This window comes from Salminus brasiliensis, chromosome 15 (assembly GCF_030463535.1).
Source record: "Salminus brasiliensis chromosome 15, fSalBra1.hap2, whole genome shotgun sequence".
In the NCBI taxonomy this organism is placed as follows: Eukaryota; Metazoa; Chordata; class Actinopteri; order Characiformes; family Bryconidae; genus Salminus; species Salminus brasiliensis.
The window spans coordinates 25,143,248-25,168,827 of NC_132892.1; the positions used below are offsets into that span (position 1 = coordinate 25,143,248).

General features: G+C 41.0%; 2 protein-coding genes across 4 annotated transcripts in view; both read right to left on the minus strand.

Annotated features, from left to right (window-relative positions):
- Positions 1–7,355, minus strand: part of cnnm2b (cyclin and CBS domain divalent metal cation transport mediator 2b) — a 45,629-nt gene extending 38,274 nt beyond the window's left edge. For all 3 annotated transcript variants that reach the window (XM_072657254.1, XM_072657253.1, XM_072657255.1), the window contains exon 1: positions 5,804–7,355. In XM_072657254.1, coding sequence (XP_072513355.1) covers positions 5,804–7,352 — 1,549 coding nt within the window. In that variant the 5' untranslated portion in view covers positions 7,353–7,355. The remainder of the gene's footprint in view (positions 1–5,803) is intronic.
- A 2,364-nt stretch (positions 7,356–9,719) lies between these two features.
- On the minus strand, positions 9,720–25,106 carry as3mt (arsenite methyltransferase). Its single transcript, XM_072657252.1, has 11 exons — positions 24,777–25,106; positions 21,168–21,207; positions 20,299–20,426; positions 19,674–19,824; positions 18,226–18,362; positions 17,896–17,965; positions 17,500–17,581; positions 16,614–16,745; positions 16,359–16,501; positions 14,279–14,395; positions 9,720–9,989 (listed from the first exon to the last, which is right to left on the minus strand). Exons 1-11 carry the CDS (start codon positions 24,800–24,802, stop codon positions 9,885–9,887), a joined length of 1,131 nt encoding a protein of 376 aa, XP_072513353.1. The 5' UTR covers positions 24,803–25,106; the 3' UTR covers positions 9,720–9,884.
- Positions 25,107–25,580: the final 474 nt, after the last annotated feature.

Sequence of the window (25,580 nt, forward strand, 5' to 3'; positions counted from 1 at the left end):
GGGCCGCGTTGCTCTGCAAGAGGCGATAGATTAATTAACAGTGACTTACCATACAAAGCACTTTGAACCAAGTGTGTGTGTGCGCTGATCACAGCCACCGTGACGTGAAACTTTGACCCCCACCCTCTTAATCAGTCATTAGAATACAGACAGCCAATGGCGAGTTCTTTCTGGTGACAGGCCAAAATTGCAAAAAAAAAAAAAAAAGGAAAAAAGGCGCATGCACACACACACACCCACACACCCACACATACACATACACACACACACACATACACACACACAAAACAAGCTTCTAACATTCTTGTAATGGCCCCATGTCCTAGTCACTAAGTCACAAGCAATTCAGAACTGAAAGCTCATTCTCAAGGCTAAGCCGAGAGCAATGCAATGTTTTGTCTCAGACCAGGTCAGACAAAACATGACAACTACATTTATATTAGCAAGTGACAGTGTTTTGTCTCAGTTCTGATTATATATATATATATATATATATATATATATATATATATATATATATATATTTGTGTGTGTGTGTGTGTGTGTGTAATGTTCTGTAATGTTAATGTAAAATAAGAGTAATTTTAGTAATTTTCCTATTGGTCCATTCATCCAGAATTATTCACACATTGAACCAGAGCAGCTACAGGGGGGTTCAAAAACATAAAAACGGACATAAACGGAGATACATACTATTCAATCAGACAGCAGCGATATATGAAACTGACAATACTAAATTCTTTGGCCTGCTTAATTGTAGCATTTCTAATAAAATGAGACGCTCTAAAGCTCTGGACACATCTGCTTAAGTATGTGCCCAATGCCAAGAGAAAGGTCAAGCAAACCACACTTTTAAAAATGATAGGGTTGATAGGTTCTTTAAGCAATGACACATTTGGTTTCCTAAAGAACTTTTCTTTAGAGTCCTTTATTGTTCTTACTTTACATCAGGTAAAGCTTTTAAAAGGTTCCTTTTATCAACATGGTTCTTTATGGAACCAAAAGTGGTTCTTCAATAACATAATTCAAAGCACCTTCATTTTTTACAGTGTAGCTTCGGATTGTGGAGCAGTAGAACTGCGTTCTCTGGAGTGATGGAGCTCCATCCCATACCTTTGGGGTGAGTTGGAGTGATGTTTGCCATCCAGAACTCCAACATCATCACATCAACATCAGCATCTGAACCTGGCTGAATGCAATCAACATCTCATAGCAATGTTCCAACATCATAATCACATAGGCTGTGTCCCAATTGCAAACTACACACTGATACTATATGGTGTAGGCTATATGCTACTATGCTAACTTGTTTTGTACCAACAGGAAGTGATGAAAGTGTTGCAGTGCAAACATACATCACACCGCCCCGCCCCTGCACCTTCTATGATGTGGCGGCCAAGTAAAGAAGCCTACTTTGGCAGCAGCCTAAGCTTTGGATTCACGTTGCATTGTGTGACAACAGACCCCGTTTACACCTGGTCGTTTTGCGTGACTGGTATCTGGTCAGTAAATTTTAGCATACACATACATTTATACAGTACCTGGTAGTTAAAGGACGGAATATGCAAATTTGTACTGGTTTTGGGGTTGTACTGGGAGGGGTTCTGGTTGACGAATGCGTCTTTGTAGAGATGGCTGCGTTTACACTCAAATGCGTCTCAGACCACCTCCTGAAGTAGTTTCAAGGCTGAAACTCTGGTCTCTTCATCTGCCTTGAGGATGTAAATGGGGTCATAGTATCCACTGTTACCAGGAGCTGGAAAACAGGCCGATTCCAAAACCCCAGAGGACTTGACAAAGTCAAAGCTGGAGAAGCTGTACAACGTGACACGACTTCAGTAGAATATGCCGTTGCTGATACCGAAGAGCAGCACATCACCATCATCCAGACTGCAGACTAGTTCTGGGAATATGGGTTTCTACACTAACCGGACCTCGTGAATGTGGCTTGTCCTGCGCCGGTGTCCACAGGAGACTCAAACACGAGGTAAAGTGAAAGTGAGGCAAATGACGAGCCATGGCTAGGCTAAAAGCTAATGCTAGCTTAACACACACCAGATAGGAAAGCAGCAGCTTGTTTCTTTACTGGTAAGACTGGAGAAAGCTAAACCTGGGGAAACTAATGGGGGCAAAGCTAAAAGCTAAACCAGCTACAATTTCTTCAGCTTGCTAACAGCAGAGAGGACACAACTGGAGGACAGCAACACTATCCAGGTAAGACTTGGAAATAATTAGTGTTCTTGTTACAGTGTTAAACCTATGTTATGCTATACGGTTGGGGGTCATCTCAGTGCCGTAAAGCGGCCAATAAAAACAGCTTATCTGCTTTTTTCCCTGCAGGCCCTCCATAAAAAGAAATGTTTCTTTCAGAGGCAAAATAGGTTGTAAATAGGCTTGTAAATCATCGTCTGGGAATTTTTTACCCCAACCAGTCATATACGTACTATTTATACATCTAAGAAGAACTCCATGCTTTGACACCTTTCAAGTTAAAAAAGGGGTTAATGTTCATGTTCACAGCCACTGCTCAGAAGAGCCAACGATATTACACCACAGTTCCAGAGTCACACAGACACACACCCGCTCTTTAGCCCAGTTCTCCAGCATCTTCACTGCCTCACCTCATTAAGCCATTTATAGTCACGACATGCTGACATACTAAGCAGTCGTTTATAGAAATGACATCTAATCCCACGGAGGTGCTGTAATGAGGGTGCTAAAGCCCCGAGGCTGCAACAGAGGTCAGGTAAAGTTGTCAGTTAACTTAAAGACGTGTGTGTTAGTGTGTGTACACACACACAAAGACGGCCACGGAGTCAGTCAGCCAAGCAGTACTTTGTTACAAATCACCATGAAGGGCAGCAGACAAGGAGAGAGAGAGAGAGAGAGAGAGAGAGAGAGAGAGAGAGAGAGAGAGAGAGAGAGAGAGAGAGAGCAGGGTGAAGGCAAGTGGTGAAAGACATAGGGAGACCAAAGGTAGGAAAGATGGAGAATGAGACAGAGAGAGAACAGAGTGGAGGCGAGAGAGCGAGAGCAGGGTGGAGGCATGGGCTGAAAGAAAGGGAGAGAGAGAGAGAGAGAGCAGGGTAGAGGCAATGGGGTGAAAGAAAGGGAGAGAGAGAGAGAGAGAGAGAGAGAGAGAGAGAGAGAGAGAGAGAGAGAGAGAGAAAGAAAGAGAGCAGGATGGAGGCAAGGGCTGAAAGAGACAGAGAGAGTAAAGGTAAGAGAGACGGAGAATGAGAGAACGAGAGAGTGCAGGGTGGAGGGAAAAGGTAAGACAGTGAGAAAAAGAAAATGAATGAGAGATAAAAGTGAATTAGTGTGTGTGTGTGTGTGTGTGTGTGTGTGTGTGTGTGTGTGTGTGTGTGAGTGTGAGAGAGAGAGAGAGAGAGAGAGAGAGAGAGAGAGAGAGAGAGAGAGAGAGAGAGAGAGGCTCTTGGACATGATGGCCTGGCTGATAACCCAAGCCACGTTGCACTATTCCCACAAATCTGTAATGCATTCGAATACAGAGAGGGAAACGTGTAAACATTAACACTGAAGGAAGGTGATCACACACACACACACACACACACACACAAAACTAAGCAAAGGGAATGGACCAGGAGGGACGCCTTCTGCCCTGAACCCCTTCATCACCTGCACCGACAACAAACCGCTGACTCCAGTGTGTACACTATTTCCACATGCAGGGCATACACTATATGTCCAAATGTTTGTGGACACATCTTCTAATTAATGTATTCAGCTACTTAAAGGTGGTACCCATTGCTGATATAGATGTGCAAATGCATACACATACACACACACACACACACACACACACACACACACAGCTTGTCTAGTCTCTGTAGAGTCTAAGTATTGCAATTAGAATAGGACTCTCTGGAAAAGATAAACATGAACCTATTGCCGCCATGCCTAATGCCATAATGGGCTAGAGGGGTATGAAGCCCCCCAGCATTGAGCTGTGGAGCAGTGGCACTGTGTTCTCTTTAATGATCGATGGAGCTTCATCCAATACTTCTGGAATGAGCTGGGAAATTGGGGGGACCCCAGAGAGTCCAATTCTATTGGCAGTCTCTACATTGATGAGACAAGCTGTGTGTGTACACTTGCACATCTCTGTCAGCAATGGGTGAAACTTTAAGTAGCTGAATGTGTTCTTTAGAAGGGGTGTCCACAAACATTTAGACATAAAGTATATGTTACAAGCAGCACTATTTAAGCTTCAGGGTCTTCAGCAGTCACGCTACGTAGCCAACAACTTTAAGACTAATGGCTAGCTGAGGTTGTGTGTGTCAAGCTTCTTTGTGAGTCACACATTGCCTCCAAAACTCCATATATACTACATATAGTGTGGGTATATAGTATGTGTCAATATGTGTCATACTGAAGGGAGATACGTTCACAGAAGTGTCCAACAAGTGTTGTGACATCTGGCACCAGGACATTAGCAGCAGATCCTGTAAGTCCTAATGTACAAGTCCTATAAGTTGTGAGACTGGGCCTCCATGGGTCTCATCAATGAGCTTTAGAAGCTCATAACCCTGTCGCCGGTGCACTGGTAGTCCCTTCTTAGACCATATTTGGTAGGTACTGACCACTGCATACTAGGAACACCCCACAAGACATCAAGTCTGATGTTTTGGAGATGTTCTGACCCAGTCGCCTAGCCGTCGCAATTTGGCCCTTATCAAAGTGACTCAGATCCTAATGCTTGACCAATTTTTCTGCTTTTACCAACACATCACCAACAAGAACTGACTGTTCACTTGCTGCCCAAAATGTGGATCCCACCCTGTGACCGGTGCCACTGTCACCAGATCTTTACCGTTATTTACTTCACTTGTCAGTGGTGTTAATGAGGAAATATGAATATTTTTAGATGTTCATAACGTAACTGTTTTTAATTAGACACAACACATCTTAACTGACATCTGATCACCTGATCGACCTGTTTAACACTGGGTAAACCTAATGTCGTGCGTCATGACGCAGTGCCAGAACTGTTTCCAGCAGCTTCACGTGGTGTATTGACTGAGAAACAAGTAGAAAACGTGTGACACCTACAGTATGACCATGCTGACCAGTTTTCACAAAGACCTCAGAACGATGTGGTCGCGTGCAGACCGTGTTTTAGACTGATATGTGTAAATCTCATTGCGTCATGACGCACCGCGCGTAAAAGGCACACTGTTGTGTTGAGTGGTTTCAGGACTTTGTGGATCTCTGTAGCGTACAGCTCTTCAACTTCACAAAGATGTAAACTCCAGGATTAGGACAACGTGCAATAAGGAGCATCTTGTTTATACTAGTAAGCCTCCTTGCGTCATGTCACACCGCGCGTAAAAGGCACTGTGGCCACATCATCTCCAGGATGAGGAACAGAATATAGCGTGCTTTCAGCTGAGAGGTAAAGTAAAGTAAAATAAACAGCACCTACTGTTTTTACTGGTAAATCTCATTACGTCATGACGCACCGTGCGTAAAAGGCGCACAGCTGTTTGAACTAAACTCTATGATATAATCCTTACTGTGAACACATCACCTCTAGGTATTGAACAACGTACCAGCCAGAAGCAACATATTGTTTACACCGTTAAATCTCTTTGCGTCATGACGCACCGTGCGTAAAACGCGCGGGAATTGGACACGCGTGAACATCACTACCTCTCTTTTTTCCTGCATTAACAGGACAAACAGCTCCAAAACTACAGAAGACCGCGTGAACCTTCTGGCTGCGAAGATGACCCTGAACCTTCCTCCAACAGACCCCCACCCCACCCCCACCCCACCTCACCTTTCTTGAACTCCTCCAGCATGGCGTCCAGCTTGGTGTCGTTGAAAACGAAGTGCAGCGGGTGGCTGTAGAACTTGGTGATGGTCTTCAGCGGCGTGCAGTCGTCGGGGTCCACGAATGCCAGGTCCTTGACGAAGAGCAGGTCCACGATGTTGCTGCGCTCCTCCTCGAAGACGGGGATGCGCGTGTAGCCACTCTCCATGATCTCGCTCATGGTGCTGAAGTCGAGCGTGGCGTCGCTCGCGATCATGAAGCAGTCTCGCAGCGGCGTCATCACGTCCTCCACCGTCTTGGTGCGCAGCTCGAGCGCGCCCTGGATTATGTTGAGCTCCTCCTTGACCAGGTCGTTGTACGGGTCGGTGACGCGCAGCATCTCCAGGAGCTTCTCCCGGTTGTACACGGTGCCGATCTCCTGACCCAGCAGGTAGTCGAGCAGCTTGCTGACGGGGTAGGACGCGGGGAAGGTCAGCAGCATGAAGAACTTGGTCAAGAAGATGGTGTTCGCGCCCACGGCCAGCCCGTGCCGCGAGCATATGGCCTGCGGGACGATCTCGCCGAAGATCACGATGCCTATCGTGGACATGACCACGGCGATCAGGCCGTTGCCGGCGATGTCGTCCAGCAGGATGGTCAGGGTGGTGTTCACCAGCACGTTTCCCAGGAGCAGCGAGCAGAGCAGGTAGTTCCCTTGGCTCCTCACCGGTTCTATATTGCGCGCGTAGTTCTTCTCCCGTTCCGTGCCGCAGTTCTGCACGATCTGGAGCTCCATGGGGTCCAGGGCCATCAGGCCCAGGTTCAGGCCGCTGAACATGCCCGAGAGGCACAGCAGCATGGAGATGAAGATGACCTGCAGCCAGAAGGGCAGCAGGAACTTCCTCTCCTCCACCACGATCACTTTGGTGTCCTCGCCCTCGTGGTAGATCCACGTGTTCTCCGTCCACGGGTCGTGCGTACCGGCCGGCGTGGAGGTGGCGATGCACAGGTAGTAGGCTTTGCTGCGCTCGGTCTTGCGCAGGGGCTTCACCTCGATCTCCACCACGCCGGAGGTCTTGCGGTTTAGCACGATGTTGGGCAGAATGAGGATGTCCGAGGTCCTGATGCCGCACGGGTGCACGGCGCTGTGCGCGGGCTCCTCCTGGCTCTTGTTGTCGCCCCCACCCGAGCCGGACGAGCCGTCGAGACCCCCACCGCCGCCGCCGCCGACCCCTGCAGCCGCGCGGCCGCGCTCGTGCTCCGTGAAGGCGATCTTGGACCACGTCTCGTTGTTGATGTTCTGCCCGTAGACGCGCAGCCGCACGCGGGACCTCTCGCTGACCCGCAGGTAGCCCTTGTCCATGAACGAAATGTCGTCCGTGTCCTCCAGGCGCAGGCCGATGATGACGGTCTCCTCTCCCCCGCCTCCCGCACCCCCTCCTCCTCCTTCTTTGCCCCGCGTCGGGGTAATTAAGCAAGCGCCGACGGTCAAGAAAATTAGAGTCACGGCTCGCACCCGGATAAGTGACGCCATTTTTGCACTGGCCACTGCTGCTGGCACGGACGGCTCTGCCATGTTGATAATGGGCAAACCCGCTTTGAATGAAAATGGCTTAAAAAAAAAAAAAGTAAAAAAAAAAAAAAAAAATCAGAGCCAATCGGAGTCCGGCTTCATCTCAGCTACGCGCGAGTCGCCGGGACTTGTGCATTTGGGGTGACCAGCTTGGCTCCGCAACGCCGCCGCTGAAACTGAACACACTTCAGCGCCAAACTCGTGCCTCTCGCCCCAGGACCCGCCCACAGGCAACCCGGGCGACCAATCGCAGGCCGAGAACGCTCGGGGGCGGAGGGAGGACGGTCGGAACGGCCAATCAGAGCGCCCGTCGGCCACGCTGAATGCAAATGAGCGTGGAGAGAAGTTTCCTCGTGACTTTTGGGATGTTTGTTAGTGAACAGAGGTGAGAGCATCCTTACATGCATCAGTACAGACCTTTTCTACACGGTGCACAGCTGTACCTACAGCAGCGTGCAAAAGTTTAGGCACCCCCGGTCAAATGGCAGGTTTTGTTGGTTTTCTGATTGTTGGTTATCTTCTACAGAGAACACACATCTGCACATTCTTGGCATTACTATGGCTGATAAAAATAATAATAATAATAATAATAATAATTTGTTTACAGTATATTACACAACTTTTGTGCACATTTATCAAATATAATTAATATAAAATTCTGTATATTTAGTGCATAGTGAGTTTTTTTACTTAGAAACCCATATATCTCTGTATATATGTTATATTATAAATGTATATTACATAATTTTATATTATATATGTATATTATAAACTAATAAACAATACATTATGATTTGATGTGTTATTATAATCATTTCCAATAATCTCCATGAGTAAGCTCAGTATTTACAGTTACCATCCAACACCTACTAAAATAGGCAAATTCTTATTGGTGTACCGTTGTGTGCTCATCTTACCTGGGAATCAAAACCCAGCCTGCCCAAGCAATGGGTCCGAGGCAACCCCAGTCTGAGGCCGCAGTGTTTAATCCAACAACAGTTTTAAACTGCCCCCAATATAAGCTAATTAAGGTCTGAGACCATGGTAAAAGATATCCGAGTGCTCAGATCTCTTGGTGTGTGGTGCTTCTGCATGGTGGTCCTTTCCCTTTTCCACTCTAAAGTTGTACAGAGTGAACAATGATCTTGAATAAATGCTGAAAAGAATGTTTTGTCTTTAACTTCCCTCTTGGAGCTCAGATCATCTTGTACACACTTAAGTCTTTATAGTAACAGGAAATTTGACCACAGGTTCCCAAACATTTGCATGCCACTGCATATAAATAAACAAAGGTTAAAGTTTCGAAAGGTTCCTGACACACACAGGGAGTGTATGTTTTAGTGTGTACAAGAAAGATTCAAACTAATGTGGCATTTCAACTTTCTCAACCAGAATCCACCAATGAAGGTATTTGAAAATTCTGCATTAGCATGTTGTGTGAAAGCCTTTCAAAACCTGATGACATTTATTCTTTTTAAAGAGCTGTGGAAGTTCATTTGATTTATCATGCCTTCATTCAACCTGAAGTAATGGCTTTTACCAGGAGCAGAGGCCACAAATCCTCCTATTAGAATGAGTATTACGCCACTGTACTCCAAATGAAATTCTTCCTTCCAAGTGGAAACCACTAAACTGATTGACAGCTTACAGCTAACCAGTGTAATCTTGAATGTGCGCCGGTCCCATGGCCCTGCAAAACAGACCATTTAAAGTTCAGTCTCTACGGCAGCAATAAATAACAGCAGCTAAAGCCAAAGGACACTGTTCTGGATTGCCGACCTCAATAACCTTTAATGTTGCTTATCTCTTTGATTGATGGATGTAATTTCTCACTGTTGGACGGTTCACCTTTGAGGGGAACGTCTTTGGAAGGTACAAAGTCGCTGCACCTCTTGAACGGAATGGTGAGCTGTCAGTCAATCACTTTTACACTTTTACAATTTACTACTGCTTTGCTAATACACTCCCTTTCGGGTTAGACCTGACCTGCTTTAAGTCGCACATTACATTTTAGAGCTCCATGTAAAGCTGAAGCCTCCTGGTAGCAGAAATCCTAAAGCTCAGGCTCCAGGTTAGCAGTCAAGAACGTTCTGAACCATTCCTCTTTTCATTCTCTCCTTGATACTGGATCTCCTCTGTCAACAAAAACAACAGCTGATTATGCTGGTTCTGAATGCAGCGAGAAGGAAAAGTGCATGTCTGTATGTCACATAATCTCACATGCGCGTCTGGTCTAGATCATGACCACTTGATGAACATCTGTCATTCATTGCTAAACCAAGCTGTAGAACTGTGTGGCAAATAATTCACTGTGGGGAAAAAAAGAGCCTGGTTGTATTTTATGACTTAATATGAAGTCAGATTTGTTTATGTGAAAGTATTTTAATATTTCCATCATTCCACCATATAGTCAAGTATTTTGCTAATTAAAACATATAAATCAGTAGAAATCAATTAAAACGGTGTACTGTCAATGTCCATTCCATGTCCAGATGAACTCAATTGACAGTAGTTAATTACATTTTCCCTCCACTTTTAAGTGCAGCACGACTCCTGGGCCCCACAGCACCTTCCAGTGGACGGAACCACTCCAGCACTTCCTAACTGCTCAGCCAGTTCAAAAGGATCCACGGTCATGACCTGAGGAGAGAAGAGAGGTCTTTTCTCAGTGGAAAGATCGAGCATCATCCAGCTTTAGCTGCCCAGATAACCAGGCAGTAGATTCAGCAGTATTAAACAGTGGTGTGGCAGAGCAGTACAGTATCAATTAAGTACTCATTAACATGCTGTCCTTGATATGATGGGCTGAGTCCACTGTGTGTGAGCATTTATGATTCTCCTATCAGGGTTTTTTTTTTTTTTTTTAATCAAAACTAGTTTCTGAATTAATACTGAAGGCCCACCACAATCCACCACCAGTCTACAATCAAAACTGGCTTCGAATTTCTGGCCTCACAACCACTGCGCATTTCTCCTGGTAATGGAGCACAGGTGTTGAGCTGGTGTGCGTGTGTGGAGCACATGTACTAATGTAACTTCCATGACAAGGAAGAGGAGATTACATAACTATTTATCTGCCGCTGCCTCGCTTATCTGCGAGATTAGAACAAGCGACCTGGATCACACAGGTGGCTCCTACAAAAGACCCAACGGCCATAAATCATTGGGCCTCGTTCACCAATATCTTCCTGAGAACTTTATTTAATGTGTTCTTGAGAAAAGTCCTAGGAAAAAGTCGGTCAGATTCATCAGGTGTTTTTAAACCACAGAATTGTCTGCAGCTCTGCTCTTATAATGATGGTAAAGACGATATAATCACTGTTAATGAAACAAGTCCCAGATAAAGAAATGTATTCCTATGAACGGTTGGTGAATGAGGCCCTATGTTCTGCTGTTCCACAAGGCTCACAGCAAAAGCACAGTAATGATGATGTATACAGATGTATTAAATATTGGTGTATTAGATCACGCTGTATTTTTCACAGTTTGTGACACAGTTGTGGTCAAACCACTGTAACATAACTTCTGGGTCATTGGTTTTATTTAAGTGCTGTCAGTCAGTACAGTACTGTACAGTACTGACTAAGTATAGTCAGTTTTTTTCAGGATCTGTAGGAGGGCAATCAACGATCAAATCAATGGAAATGACGGAAATCAATAGTAATGTCAGACAGCGCTTAAATAAAACCAATGACCCAGGAGTAACGTTACAGGGGTTTGACCACAGTCAAGAGATGTTTTAGGCACAAACTGTGAAAATTACAGTATGATCTAATACACCAATATTTGATACATGTGTATACAGCATTATTGATCAGAATCAATTCAAACCACAGAAAGTATTATACCACTTTTGCCTTTTCCAATACCAGCAAAGAAATCTTACAGTACTGGCTAATACACACCCCATCACCTCGTAAGCTCTTTGGAACCACTGGCAGTTCCAGACCTTCATTCATTCTCGCTATCAGTTAAGAAGAGCTCATGTCTGTGTAATCTCTAAACTCTACGTAACTATACGTTTGCTATGTATAGTGTCAGGCAAAAGTTTGGGCACCCCAGTCAAAATTTTTGTTACTGTGAATAATTAGTACAGAAAAGACCTAATTCACAAAAAGGGCAGTGTGATGCCTAGCAATATGATACACATTATGTATTGTGATTTTTTTCAATTAAATTTTAGGAAAACTGTCACAGGAAAAAAAAACAAAAAAACAAACAAACAAACAAAAAAACCTCCACAATATCAATAAAATCTGAATAAGAAAAAAAGTTTATCCTGACTGTTTATCCAATCAGAACAATAGGATCTGAACACATCACTGCAATCTAGCGGTCAGGGTTTAAACACAAGACTAATTTAACCACTGTCTGACACCAATCTTTACATGTAAACTATTCATTAAAAATCAGACTCTACACAGTATTGTAAAAATCAGCAACTTTTATAACAAGATTTCAATCCAACATTTGATTATCAATACATTTTCATAACTAACTTAGGCGCCTGTAGTGGATAACAGAATTGGTGTTTGTCGAGGTGGGAGAACATTCATATTTCTGAAATGCGTGCAGTGGGTCAGATTCAGATTCCTTCTAATTAGCGCATCTTTTTCTACAACTACTGAGATCAAGGTCAAATGTGCATTCAGTCAAACCCTGAGAGCAGCGCTAACTTGACCTGCAGGCCAGACTCTTTCTCTGTAGGACGAATGGCAGATTGAGCTGAAGAATGAACGTGTTTGTGTGGTTATAAATAGGCCCGACTCCAAACAGTTCTTCTTGTGTCTAAATGGGCTGTGTGGCCATGAGCGGTTCTGATAAGGTGACATTCTTCGGTTGGAAGGTTGTTAGCTTAGACGTAGTGCAGTAAGGCAGCTGTTTGGCCTTGAGTGTCTGTGGCTGTTGTTGGGCTTGAGGTGATTCATTCACACAATTACTTGCAGGTTATGAGATGAGAAAAACACAACTGCTGTGCAGTTTGACAGTTATAGCATTCATTTAAAAAATATCTGGCTTAGCAGGATCAACAGACAGTACAATAGTGTCATACATCATCATACTGCTCTGGCTACAGAATTATCTGTGCCATCTACCTGTGTGTCCTTGTATGATATAATGCTGTTACAGCTGTGAGTAAATTAAGGCTGGTTAGCTAACTGACTATTAACCTCTGATCTTCTTAGTTCAGTTTAAACAGTTTTTCTTTTTAAATGATGCTGTTTGACGTCATCAAGTGTATGTTATCAGCTTTTAAAAGCTTTTAAAGAGTTTCACAGAAGTTAGAAATGTTGCATCTGAGTTTCAAACACGTTTCCAGAGTTCCAAATTACAGAGGCAAAACAAGTGAACTTTAGTTGTATGTACATTTTGAGCAGTACAACTTAAGCCAGTCTAAAAGGTGCAATCAGGACCCAATGTATTCAGTCAATCCGAGTCGTGATGTGAGTCAATCTGAATCATTAAAGAACATTCCCATTCATTTTGTGCATGTGCATAATTGTTTCTACTTATTTTTATTTTTGTGATAATGATAATATGTCCACTGTTGTAAGGATAATCTTTATTTAAAAAACAAACAAACAAAAAAACAGATGTACTCTATTGACTTCATAGCAGCACTCAGGGCATGGACCTCGGTGGTTGAGAATGATGGATACTCTTTTGTCATAGTGGTTTTGACAAGCCATAGGAATAAAGGTGTTCATCAATTTCAGACAAAAAATAAATATTAGCTGTTTTTCTTGGTTTCAAACAATTAAAAATCAATCCAAAAAAATCTATATATAAGATTGAAAGTGCTCTTGTCACATTCAGTAACTCAGTAACTGAGAAAATGTCTGTGGCTGAATAACATAAGGTAATGTTGTAGGAGGGGAGGTGTTATTCTCCCCTATATATGTTTCTAGAGTGCATTAGATAAGACTGGATTTGGCTAGTTTTTGCTCTATCTGACCATCCTTATTTAACACAGCCAAATTTTATGTTGCAATATTCTCTATCCAGATGCTATTAGGAAGATCTTTTGCAACAATTCATTAATGGCTAAAATATATTAGATAAGATTAGACTGTATCTTATTGCCTTTGGCATTTCCACAATCCATAATAAATAAATAAATACGCTAAAGAGTCATAACAATAGCAAAAGCAGTTCTTGACTTTGGGATTTACTCTGATTATGTGTTCTGAGCCTGAATTATGGGTCAACTAATCAGTATGGACACAATTTTAATGATACATTCCTACAACGAAGTTGTTGAGGACTGCGTATTTTGTGCAAGATCGGGACTATTTTACAAAGCTTGATTTGTTTTTTCTTTTGCCAAATTATTTTGATGGAAAATACAAAATCTTTTACGTGAGGCTTTGTTTTTTTACATTTAAAAGCTAAATAATTTAGATTTAGATGTGATTTCAACAATCACATTAACTCTAACTCTTAACTAGTAAAAACAATATATTAGTAATATATGTAAAAATGTAGTGACACTTATTATTGCATTTGCACACCCTGCAATAGAATTTGTGTAAGCATTATATGATTAAAAAGCATGAAATGTAAATTTTACACCCCACAAAACGTGCACATGTTCCTCCCTTTAAAATAAAAAGTTGAATTTGAATTAATACATTTCTAAACTGCTTAAGATCAGATTGGAATCAACTGGACTGTCTGGCCAAACTCCTTTTTAAATAGCTAAATTTTACATTCCAGACAGGTGCTTTCAGGAATGATTTGAACCAATGCTGTATAATATTAAATAAGAGTACACTTGATCTTAGTACTTTTGGCTTTTCCCCAAAATGTACAGCGAATAACATTTTGACTTCATTACACGGAAAATTTTATTATTATATGTTATTAGGATTAAAAGCTCAGTGGTTTACTTCTATATTTCTAATCTACAGTTGTGATCTAGTACAAACCTTGGGTTTGGTGCAGCATGCTCCTGATGCCTGAGTGTGGAAAGTGAACTCTTCAGAAAACCTTGAGTTCTTCAGGATGTTGGCCATGTCACCATCCACCTCCATCACCTCATTTACCTGCAGAAAATTTCACAATCAAAACACACCATGGTTAGCTGCTAAAATGCTTAAGATGTAGTGAAGGTTTTTTTTTTTTTTAGATTGATGAAAACACTGCATTTGAAAAGGTCAAACTTCTACTTAACACTTATCTTCTGTAACTTGAACACCAAACAAATTTCTCAGTGTACAAGGAACCAAATAATAAAACATTTCAACAGGAATAAAGCACAAAAAAGCTAAACATTAAAATATTTTTTTTTGTGATCTACTCAATACATCTAGATATTTGTAGACTCTTATCCAGTATTCATTATGAAACCAAGACTATTCATTTTATCCTTACACTGACCACTTATTGGCCAGAATTAAATAGATTTGCAAAACATATTTGCATATTAATTTAGGTTAAGATGGCTTTCCCAAGTCCCCTAGCTTCTTCTTTCAATAAAGAAAAATACAAAAACACATAAGAACCCTATCTTTATAATAAACCTAACAAGGAAAAAACTAAATTTACATACAAAACACAATTCTGTCCCAAACTGATTTTACTGTGATTAGATGAGTTACAGCAGCATCTTTAGCACTTTTTAGCACACAAACCGTTGCACAAAAATATATAATTAATTAACTTAAAGCTGAAAATAATGGACTGCTCTGACCCTGTTTTCAGGTATTTAAGTAAAAGCAATATTCTATTTGAAATATTTAATTCAATTTAAGGCTTCAACTTATTTAAATGTATTAGTACAAATATATTATTGTAAAAACTTATATAATACTTTGAAAATATATACTACAATATTATATCTTTGAATTAAAAAATGGATGTTATATTGAACTTTCTGAAGGTGGGGAGAGTCATGTTTAGTGAAAATAAAGAGATGTTTAAAGACATAGTTTCATCCATAAATTAAGGTATTTATGTTTTTTGTTAGAAAGTTTTTCCTCCTTTGATGCAAAAATTCTTCCTTTCTTGAAAGGCTTAACACTAAATGTTGGAACACTGCTGTGAGAATTTGCCTGGTTTTAGCATTAGTGAGTTCAGGTACAGATGTTAAATGATGTAATTCTGGATCACAAACACTACTCCAACTCAGCCCAGAAGTACTGGTGAGAGTGCCTGGATACGTGTTGGATGTATAGTGCATTTCTTTAACATGGAAATTATGTAAACATCTGAATCATACTATTTCAGGAATCAATTGTTTTCAGTTAATTCATTGCAGGGTAATTAATATGAAGTACGTAATTATGCAAATTAAGTTTCATTCAGGATTTATTTCTGCATTTTTACCATTAAACACAGAACAGAAAACATAAAGCCTTTTTCAGAGAACAATTCACTGGTTAACAACTTGGAGGACTTCTGTAGGCTTTCCTGGGCCATTCGGCACCACCAGTGGACTACTGAAAGGTAGTGTAGCTTGACTTAAAATCTATAACTTAAAGGTATACAGAGTATCTTTGTGTAGTCCTAAATCCCTTTGAATAAGTATCTAAGCCAATGGTCAATGAAAGTGTGGGCTGCTTCATTTTTACATAACCATGATTATGTTGCAGTTTTCTGCAGCCAGTTTCTTTCAGATGGGGCTTTGAAACCAATACTTTATTAGATTGAATGAGATTAGATTAGATCAGATCAGACTTGATCGTATTGCTTTTGGCTCAAAACATCATAAACAAATAAACACAGTAGGCAATCATAATACTAGTGCAAAGTTACAACATTGCAGGCCACTTTGGCAGTTAGAATGGTTTCTGAACCTGTGTGGTTTTATGGGATGATTTTCTACAAACTGTATTACAGGTCATCATATTAAAGCCATTTATGGCATTTAGCAGACGCCCTTATCCAGAGCAACTTACAAAAATGCTTCAAGAATAACCTTAGCTAGTTCAAATAGACTAAAAATTCTAAGCTAGCTCTATGCTATAAGGAGACCATAGTACTCTACTCTATGCCCAAGGCACATACCTTAAAGGTGTACTGAGCATCAAACTCAAACTTCTCCTCAGAGCCTGTGATGTTCCCGTCATAAATGACAAGGCAGCGCTTCTTTTCAGACGTCTTGGGTAACTTGAAGAGGCGGTACGTGGCTGAGACAAACCTGTAGTCACCTAAATATAATTTGCATTATGTTAGGAAAATTTGACTAGACAAACGAATGATTGGCGCTCAAATACGTAAACCGCAATAGCTTATTATGAAAATACAGAGAAACCCTCTTACCCAGAAGTCCCTCGAGTTCTTCATTGCCTATAGAAATGACACTGGCAGTGACGAGTCGGGGTGTGCTGAACCCAACCTCTTCAGCCAGTCGCATGAGGTCCTCCCACCACATCGCTCCACTCAGGCACTCACCTTAATCAGACATACAAACCACCTCAGGAATCTCTTAAAATGATACTGCAACTAAAAGCAAAGCTATACCACTTTCACAAGACTGCAATTTAGCAAACAACTCGGTGCTCTAACTGTGAACACTGACAGCAGTTTCAGTTCTGAATTTAAATAAGTGAGGAGAGTTTTAAATGGATTTAAAAATAAATTAAAAGGTGCATTTTTTCTAGTTAATTCAGTAAACACATGTTTCCAAGACTCAGATTAGGCCCTAGACTAAAGGGCCTAAAGAAATTCCAAACGTGATTCACCACTAAGATGCTCTTTTGTGAAAATTTTGAATTAACATGACTAAAATTCACTAACCCCAGATGAAGCTGATCAGCTAAAACTAGCTTGATATATTGTTAGTAGCATTAGCTTAGCATCTCCTGTTATAACCTACAGAAGCACATGTGGGATAGCAAACATGTCTTGGCTAATCGATTGTATCAACTCGATATTTTGCAGAACAACTCCTTAGAAAAAGGGTTCTTTAGGGTTCCTATAGTAAAAGCAATGATTCTATATAGACATCAGAAAAACTAGAAATTTGGGGGCTTAATTTAAAGATTCCTAATATTTAAATCTGTGATATTGTTTTTCCTCAAAATAAACCAAAATAGTCTGACGCTCAGATGTATATCTGTTACAAATAACATATTCAAGCATATTAAAGAAAATACCTAAAGATATACTGAAACAGTTCCGGATAAGGCATCAGCTACTCTCTTACCCCACAACACCTTATTGGACCTCAGGGATTCTGAAATTCTGGCATTGCTGTAAACGTCACTGAAGTACAGTTCTCCTCCATCCTTACCATTAAAAAATAAATAAAATAAATTATATATATATATATAATATAAATAAAAAACACAACCAAACACAAACATTTCGTCCACGTTAAATATGGAGTGATTGCTACAATTAAAAATTTGAACAATATCTTTTCATAAAACCGAGAACAATTGTAATTGAGATAGGCTTACTGTTCTAAGAAGAAGATTTCATAACTCTCTAAAATCAATGCTTTTACTACAAATTAACAGGACTTGTGATGCATTGCTGTAAAACACAATGACTACACAGACTCACACGGAATATTTATTATGAATGAATGACAAATTACCTTCAGTACATGGTAGGCCTCTCTCAGAACGCTCGCCTTGTCTGGGGAAAGGTTCACCACGCAATTCGAGCTGTCAGTCAAAAACAAAACACAATGTCAGAATGCCCACAGGGAGTTGTAGTGCCTGTCAATAAACTATGAGGGTCAATTCTTAGAAAAAGTGGTAGCTATTTAGTTCTTGGGCTGTGCGCACAGTTCTAGGAAAACGTACATCATGTGGAGTTTCTTTAAACTTCTCTTTTACTCAAGCAAGCCTTGTAAAGCCTAATCTAAAAATATGAATTCTTATCCATTTAATGTGTGCACAAATACAGTCTTTAAAATCCTTACATTACTATGTCATAAGACTTCTCTTCCAGTCCAGCTTCCCTCAATGTCTCGATGAACCCTTGAACGAAGTTCACATTTGGCTTCTTGTATCCAAATTTCTGTGTGTGATATTCGATGTATTTCCGTGCAATCTCAAGCTATAAAACAGATACCTTCAGTTAGCAACATCCATAGAGTGATCTTGAGGAATATTACAATAATAACACACTATTAGCACACGAATCTTAGCTACAGCATCGCTGCTTGACTTTGACTGTGCTTTCTGGTATGAAAACAATTCCCTGCTGCCTTTATTGTTGGATGCACTGCGCTATGATCGCTGTGATTCACAGTGCAATGAAAGCTCTTCTTACTGATTTCTTCAGAATAACAATGTACGACTGTATGACTGCAGTCTGAAGTATACCCCTTTATTGTTCTCATTTAACATAGTGTTTTGCAGCAATAACAAATTTACAACAAGAAATTGAACTGAGTTTGTTTAACTAGGCCAGTCATGATAATTACATTATTGACTCATCATACAATATATGGACCAATCTGTCTTCAATGTCTTCTGTAGCATCTTCAGATTTAGACAGAGTTTACATGGTTGGGTTGTAACTTTACTGTAGAAGAAAAAGTGTTCTTAACGTTCAAGGGAAGTCCTTGTTAAAAAAAAGATTTACTTTATTTTGGAGCATTTCTATTGTTCCATTCATCGTTAAATATCCTCAGAGGTCTGTGCAGAGGACACATTTCAAATGATGTATGTTATATACTATATATCCAAATGTTTGTGTACACCCCTTCTAATGAATGCACTTTAAGTTGAACCTATTGCTAAAACAGATGTGCAAAAGCACACACAGCTTGTGCATTCCATGGAGCAGATAACCTGCTGGCACCATGCCAAATGCCAGGTGTGGGCTAGAAAGGTATAAAGCTCCCCTCCAGCATTGAGCTGTGGAGCAGGGGAACTGTGTTAGGCTGGTGCTTCAACCAATACTTTTGGGATGAGCTGGGGAGGCATGGTGATCATCCAACATCCTAACCTCACTAACTTGCATCATCACTGAATGCAATCAAATCCTCACAGCAATGCTCCAAAATCTAGTGGAATGCCTTCCCTGGACAGTAAAGACCGTTACTTAAACAAAAGCTGGATGAACACCATTTTTATACCCTTGATTTTGAAAGAAACAATCAATGAGAAGGTGTCCCAATACTTTTGTCCATATTGTATATAACAAACAAATGTACATGGAGGAACTACTGGTCTATCAATGTCTATTCATTTATTTTACAGTATGACCTTCATTTATTTCTTGGTGTACATTACTGACCTCCAGGATCAAAAAGAAAATACCCAACAGATAAAGTTTCTGTTTCTGCAATTAGGTCTTTTGACGTATCAGGCAAGACTTAAAAGATATAGTAAGACCCTGGGCCTCATAAACCAGCCACACCTGATCTTCTGTCATGTCAATCCCACTGATATATCCGTTCTCCCCCACCAGCCGGCTGAGCATGTAGCAGTCGCGGCCGCTACCACAGCCCAGGTCCAGCAGCTTGCAGCCCTCAACACACTCAGGCACAACCAGGCCACAGCCGTAGTATCTGAGAGCAAAAGATGGTGTTACTTAGCCTACCAGCAGAGGGATCCCTGGCCTAAGGCATGGAACATCAGTCCACACTCCTCTTTCTTACAGACCATCAACATTTGAATATGGATGAAATTGGAAAGCCTGAGGAGCATTTTAGGGATTTTATCAAATTCAATAAACTTTTATTAATGACTAATCATGCCTACACTATATGTCTGAAGGTTTGTAGACACCTAGGCATGGTGACCTTAGCCTCATGTACTGATGCTCTAGAAGACAAAACTTTACAATGGAGATTTTACAAGCTGTGTGATTAGGTGTGTCAGCAATGGGGACACCATAAAATTAGCTGAATTGATCAATTTAACAGGACGTCTGAAAACCTTTGTAATAGTGATGTATAATACACCACCCAAAGAGTAGATTCAATGAAATGCACTTAATTACTGAGTGGCTTTTTCAGTTTAAATAGACTAGGTTATTTTACTTTGCTTTGACATCAGGGTGAACATCAGCCAGAGCTTTTTGGATGTAGGCAGAGATGGGCTTAGCAGAAGGCACACAGGCATTGCTCTTCAGATCAGTGGTCTTCTTGAGTATTTTCCCATAATATTCCTGCAAAACAAAGTTCAAATGACAAGATGTATTTTACTGTACGTATTTTATGGATTTATTCACTGGGTGAGTCAATGAGCAAACCACATGAAGTAAAAAGGAACTACTGTTCATCACTGTCAAAAAGGTTTTATTTTTAATAAGACAATAATATAATTTAATGAAATCAATATTTTATTTAATTAAAAAGCAGAATTATTTCATATAATAAATGTACTACTGCTGTACAAAATCAAGTTTATATGATTATACTGATACTGAATAATTCATAGTAGCTCCTAAATACATAGTGGACACTAAATCATTTGGAGTGATTATGGAATAATTCATAGTGGATATTGAATATTTTACAGTGGTTACTGAATAATTCATAGTATTCAGCAGCCACTATATTATTACTATTATTCAGTGGCCACAGTGTCTATTCAATTCCAAAAGAGAATTAATTCATAGTGGTTACTATATACTATATATTATATATACTATACTATATATATATATATATATATAGCAGAGTCTTGGACTACAGAGCATTCAGGAAGATAATTCTCCATTATAAGTAAATTTCAGTCTCAGACTAGGCCTAATCTATTTGAAACAGTGGCATGGTCAAAGCCAAAGGTTCGGAGACGTCATTACAGCAGGTTACGGGGCAAAGGTGCATTAATGCGGTCATTAGTCCAGTAGCCCAGTCCAGTCAAACTGTGTTTTAATTTATTTGTGTTAATATTCACACCCTACCTTGACGTCGTTGTGAATGGCTCCACCTGGCTGCTCCTTTCTGCCAAAACAAAATGTGTAAATACATATGAGCCTCATGTCCTGATGGAGCGAACAGGAAAACTAGGCCACATGTTTGTATTTGACTTGAATAGGCTGCTTTAGCATGCCTCCACTCCTGCTTACTGTCACTGTGTGTGTGTTTGATCACTAGTGTGTACGTGTGTGTGTGTGTGTCAGTTGGTGTGCCGCAACAGATAACACCAGTGCCAGTGAGCTATTACACCATGTGGGAGAATGGGGTTTGATTCCCAGTCTGGGTGCGCTACACCAATACGGGTCCTTGGGCAGCACTCCTAACTCTGCATTAGCCCACCTCTGTAATACGAGTAACCTTCGTTATGGATATGAGCGTCAGCTAAATGGCATAAATGTAAATGTAAATGTTCCCTGCTCGGATGGGTTAAAGGCGGAGGCCAAATTCTATCTGTGTCCAACACTAATTGTGAATATGGTTGTCTTGTCTTGTCTAATCTGACTATGTTTGTAAACTTGATGACCAGCTTGTTCTAAATGATTATGCTCAATGCTGAAAGACCTACTCGTCAACACAACAAACATATGAAGCATAGTATAGCCAGCATAGGGTCCCATAACCTGCTGATTTAACAGAATAGGGAACAATAACCTGCTGACGTGCCAACATAGGGTCCCATAACCTGCTGATTTAACATCATAGGGTCCCATAACCAGTTGATTTACCAGCACAGGACCTACCAGCACAGGGTTCCATACCCTGCTGACCTACCAGCACAGGGTACCATACCCTGTTAATCTACCAGCACAGGGTACCATAACCTGCTGACCAACCAGTATAGGGTACCATAACCTGCTGACCAACCAGCATAGGGTACCATAACCTGCTGACCTACCAGCACAGGGTACCATACCCTGTTAATCTACCAGCACAGGGTACCATACCCTGTTAATCTACCAGCACAGGGTACCATACCCTTCTGACCTACCAGTATAGGGTACCATAACCTGCTGACCAACCAGCATAGGGTACCATAACCTGCTGACCTACGAGCATAGGGTACCATAACCTGCTGACCAACCAGCATAGGGTACTGTAACCTGCTGAGCAACCAGCATAGTATACCATACCCTGCTGACCTACCAGCATAGGATACCATAACCTGCTGACCAACCAGCATAGGGTACCATATCCTGCTGATTTACCAGCATAGTGTACCATACCCTGTTAATCTACCAGCATAGGATACCATAACCTGCTGACCAACCAGCACAGGGTACCATACCCTGTTAATCTACCAGCATAGGGTACCATACCCTGCTGACCTACCAGCATAGGGTACCATAACCTGCTGACCTACCAGCATAGGGTAACATACCCTGCTGACCTACCAGCATAGGGTACCATACCCTGCTGACCTACCAGCATAGGGTACTGTAACCTGATGATTTACCAGCATAGTGTACCATACCCTGCTGACCAACCAGCATAGGATACCATAACCTGCTGACCAACCAGCATAGGGTACCATACCCTGCTGACCTACCAGCATAGGGTACTGTAACCTGATGATTTACCAGCATAATGTACCATACCCTGCTGACCAACCAGCATAGGATACCATAACCTGCTGACCAACCAGCATAGGATACCATAACCTGCTGACCAACCAGCATAGGGTACCATACCCTGCTGACCTACCAGCATAGGGTACCATACCCTGCTGACCTACCAGCATAGGGTACCATAACCTGCTGACCTACCAGCATAGGGTACCATACCCTGCTGACCTACCAGCATAGGGTACTGTAACCTGCTGATTTATCAACATAGTGTACCATTCCCTGTTAATCTACCAGCACAGGATACTTGACCATTTGACCATACTGCTGTGCAGTAATCTAGTTTAGATAATACTAATGATTGTATTACTATTGTTTTTACTATTTGTAAAGTTTTCTGAGTAAAAATGTTGTGCATCTTCTTATTACAGATAAAGCCTTCCCCTTTTTCTTTTACAATGCTCTCTTAATATGTTTTCCCCATGCTAATTTATGGTCTACTGTAACACCCAATAATTTTACATCTTGAACTTGTTAAATTGTTTCTTCTTCTATATTTAAAGTTATCTCTGGCTCTCCAAATGAGTTGGTTGTCTCTGATCCAATTTGTTACTGCCTTTAGTTCTTCCTTCAGTATATCAGACAGATCATTTACTGTGGCAGCTGACGCATAAAGAGGGGTATCACTTGCATACATCTGCAGCATGGCTTTATTTAGCAGCAGGTCATTTATGTATCGTGAAAATAATAACGGGCCAAGACAACTTCCCTGTGGGACTCCCAGATTTACCTTCTTACTCTCTGACAGACATCTATCTGAGAGATAACTTTGACGCCATGCTATTAGAGTCAAATCCATCCCATAACAAGCTGCTCTAACAACAGATCATGATTCAGTACATCAAATGCAGCACTAAGGTCTAAAAGAACTGCTCCAAATAACTCCTTTTCTTCTAGTTATTTTAACCAATCCTAATTTATCTGAATGAATGCAATGCATGTTGAAAGTCCTCTCCTATATTCATGCTGAGAGTTAGTCAACAGATTATTCTCGGATAAGTAGCTCTGCATTGTTATTATTTTCTCTAATAATTTGCTCATTACAGGAAGTAAACGGACACGTCGACTATTGGGACCATTTAAGGAGCATCTGCTGTCTTTAGGTAGTGGGATCACTTTAGCTTGCTTCCACAGCCTTGGGTATATACCCAGCTTTATACTTCAGTTACAAATATAGCAAACTGGTTTAGTTATGTGTTTTACAGCTATTTTCAAAATGTTCCCATCTAAATGGTCAATTCCTGATGTTCTTTCTGTTCTTTTGTATTCAACCGCTTCCTTATTTACATGTCCATTTTTAAATTGACAGTTTCGCTCTTTCATGATTAACTCTTTTATATTTGTACAGGACTGTTTCCCATTCTGTTTGATCATCTTACTTTGAAGGATGTTTGTTTTGTTAATAAAATAATCATTAATATTTCATATCATAAACTCATATCAATATCATAAATAATTGGAAACTGTTTCAGGTTTTGCTATAAATGATCCCTCTATCTCGATAGAAAACAGCACCAGATTTCTTTTCCTGCTCAATATACTATTCACAAACTTCCATAATTATTAATTAATAATTTATTTCTATTGTTAATTGAGATCTGATGCTATTTTTATAATATTCCTTTCCTCATATTGAGTTTATATACATCATTTCTCAGTTTACAATATTTCTTCCAAAGTATATTATTGTCAGTTTTTTTTTTAATTATTTTTATTTATTATTTTTATTACTGCATCCTTTTTTGTCATGTTTTTTAATTCCTCACTTATCCATGGGGCTGTTATGTTTTTTCACGGTGTACCATAACCTGCTCACGTCCCAGCATAGATGACCGTCTCCTCTCACCCTGACCATCAGAGACCAGCTTAGACCCTGTGAAAGCAGCAGGTCTTGAGCTGGACTGTCCAGCAAGGGGCTGTACATGCTAACCTCATAAGTGTGATTGCACGACAGGTAGCTACAGTGCTTACCTGGCGGTTGTTGTCGTGTCTGCCATGTTAGACCACTGTTAAACGACTCGTACTTTACTGTACGTCCTTACTGTCCTCGTTCACTCTCCTCGACACGTTTGTAAATAGGAAGTACAGGAAGCCAGCGAGTCGCTCGCTCTGCGTTTCTACATGCTGTGCATTTCCAGAGCCGGGGGTGTTTCATAAGCGGCTACAGGATAAGGTTCACCAGCCTCCTCAGATATGCGCTGATAAGCAGCAGAGAAACTGAAGCGTGATGAAGCAGAAGAGGTTCAGGAGAGCAGACACAGCCTGTCAGGCGCTCCGGGGCTCCGGGGCTCAGGGGCGGGGCTCCGGGGCTCAGGGGCGGGGCTTGTGCTGTGACAGACAGGCCCATAGCTTTTGCCTATCCAAAGCGTGTCACCGGAAGTGAGCATGAGAGGACCGGTGATCAATTAAATATCTTTATATATTAAATAACTCTAACCCATGTTCTCTTTTACACACACAAGCTTAACAAATAATTCATATCTAAAAATAAATAAATAAATAAATAAATAAATTCTGCGGAGTCAATCACTTTCCAGGTAAATCACTGCACGAGGAGCCGATCAGGAAGTGACACGATTGACCTCACCTGGTCCCCATTAAAAACAGCGGGGTGTCCGAAGAAAACCTGTGTTTACTAAAGAGCAGCTTTACAGGAGAATGGAAAAAAAAAACGTCTAAACGTTTAACGGTTTAAAGTCCGTTTGGAGCATTTCTATTGGTCCTCTCATCCAGAATTATTTACACAGGGTGCAGAGCAGCTACAGGGTTCAAATG

Coding starts and splice junctions, on each gene's coding strand:
- as3mt (XM_072657252.1), bottom strand. CDS start 24,802: ATGGCAGACACGACAACAACCGCCAG. Junction 19,825..20,298: donor CACCCTGATGTCAAAGCAAA/GTAAAATAACCT, acceptor TTTTGCTCTCAG/ATACTACGGCTGTGGCCTGG. Junction 16,746..17,499: donor GTCCAATAAGGTGTTGTGGG/GTAAGAGAGTAG, acceptor TGTCTGATTAAG/GTGAGTGCCTGAGTGGAGCG.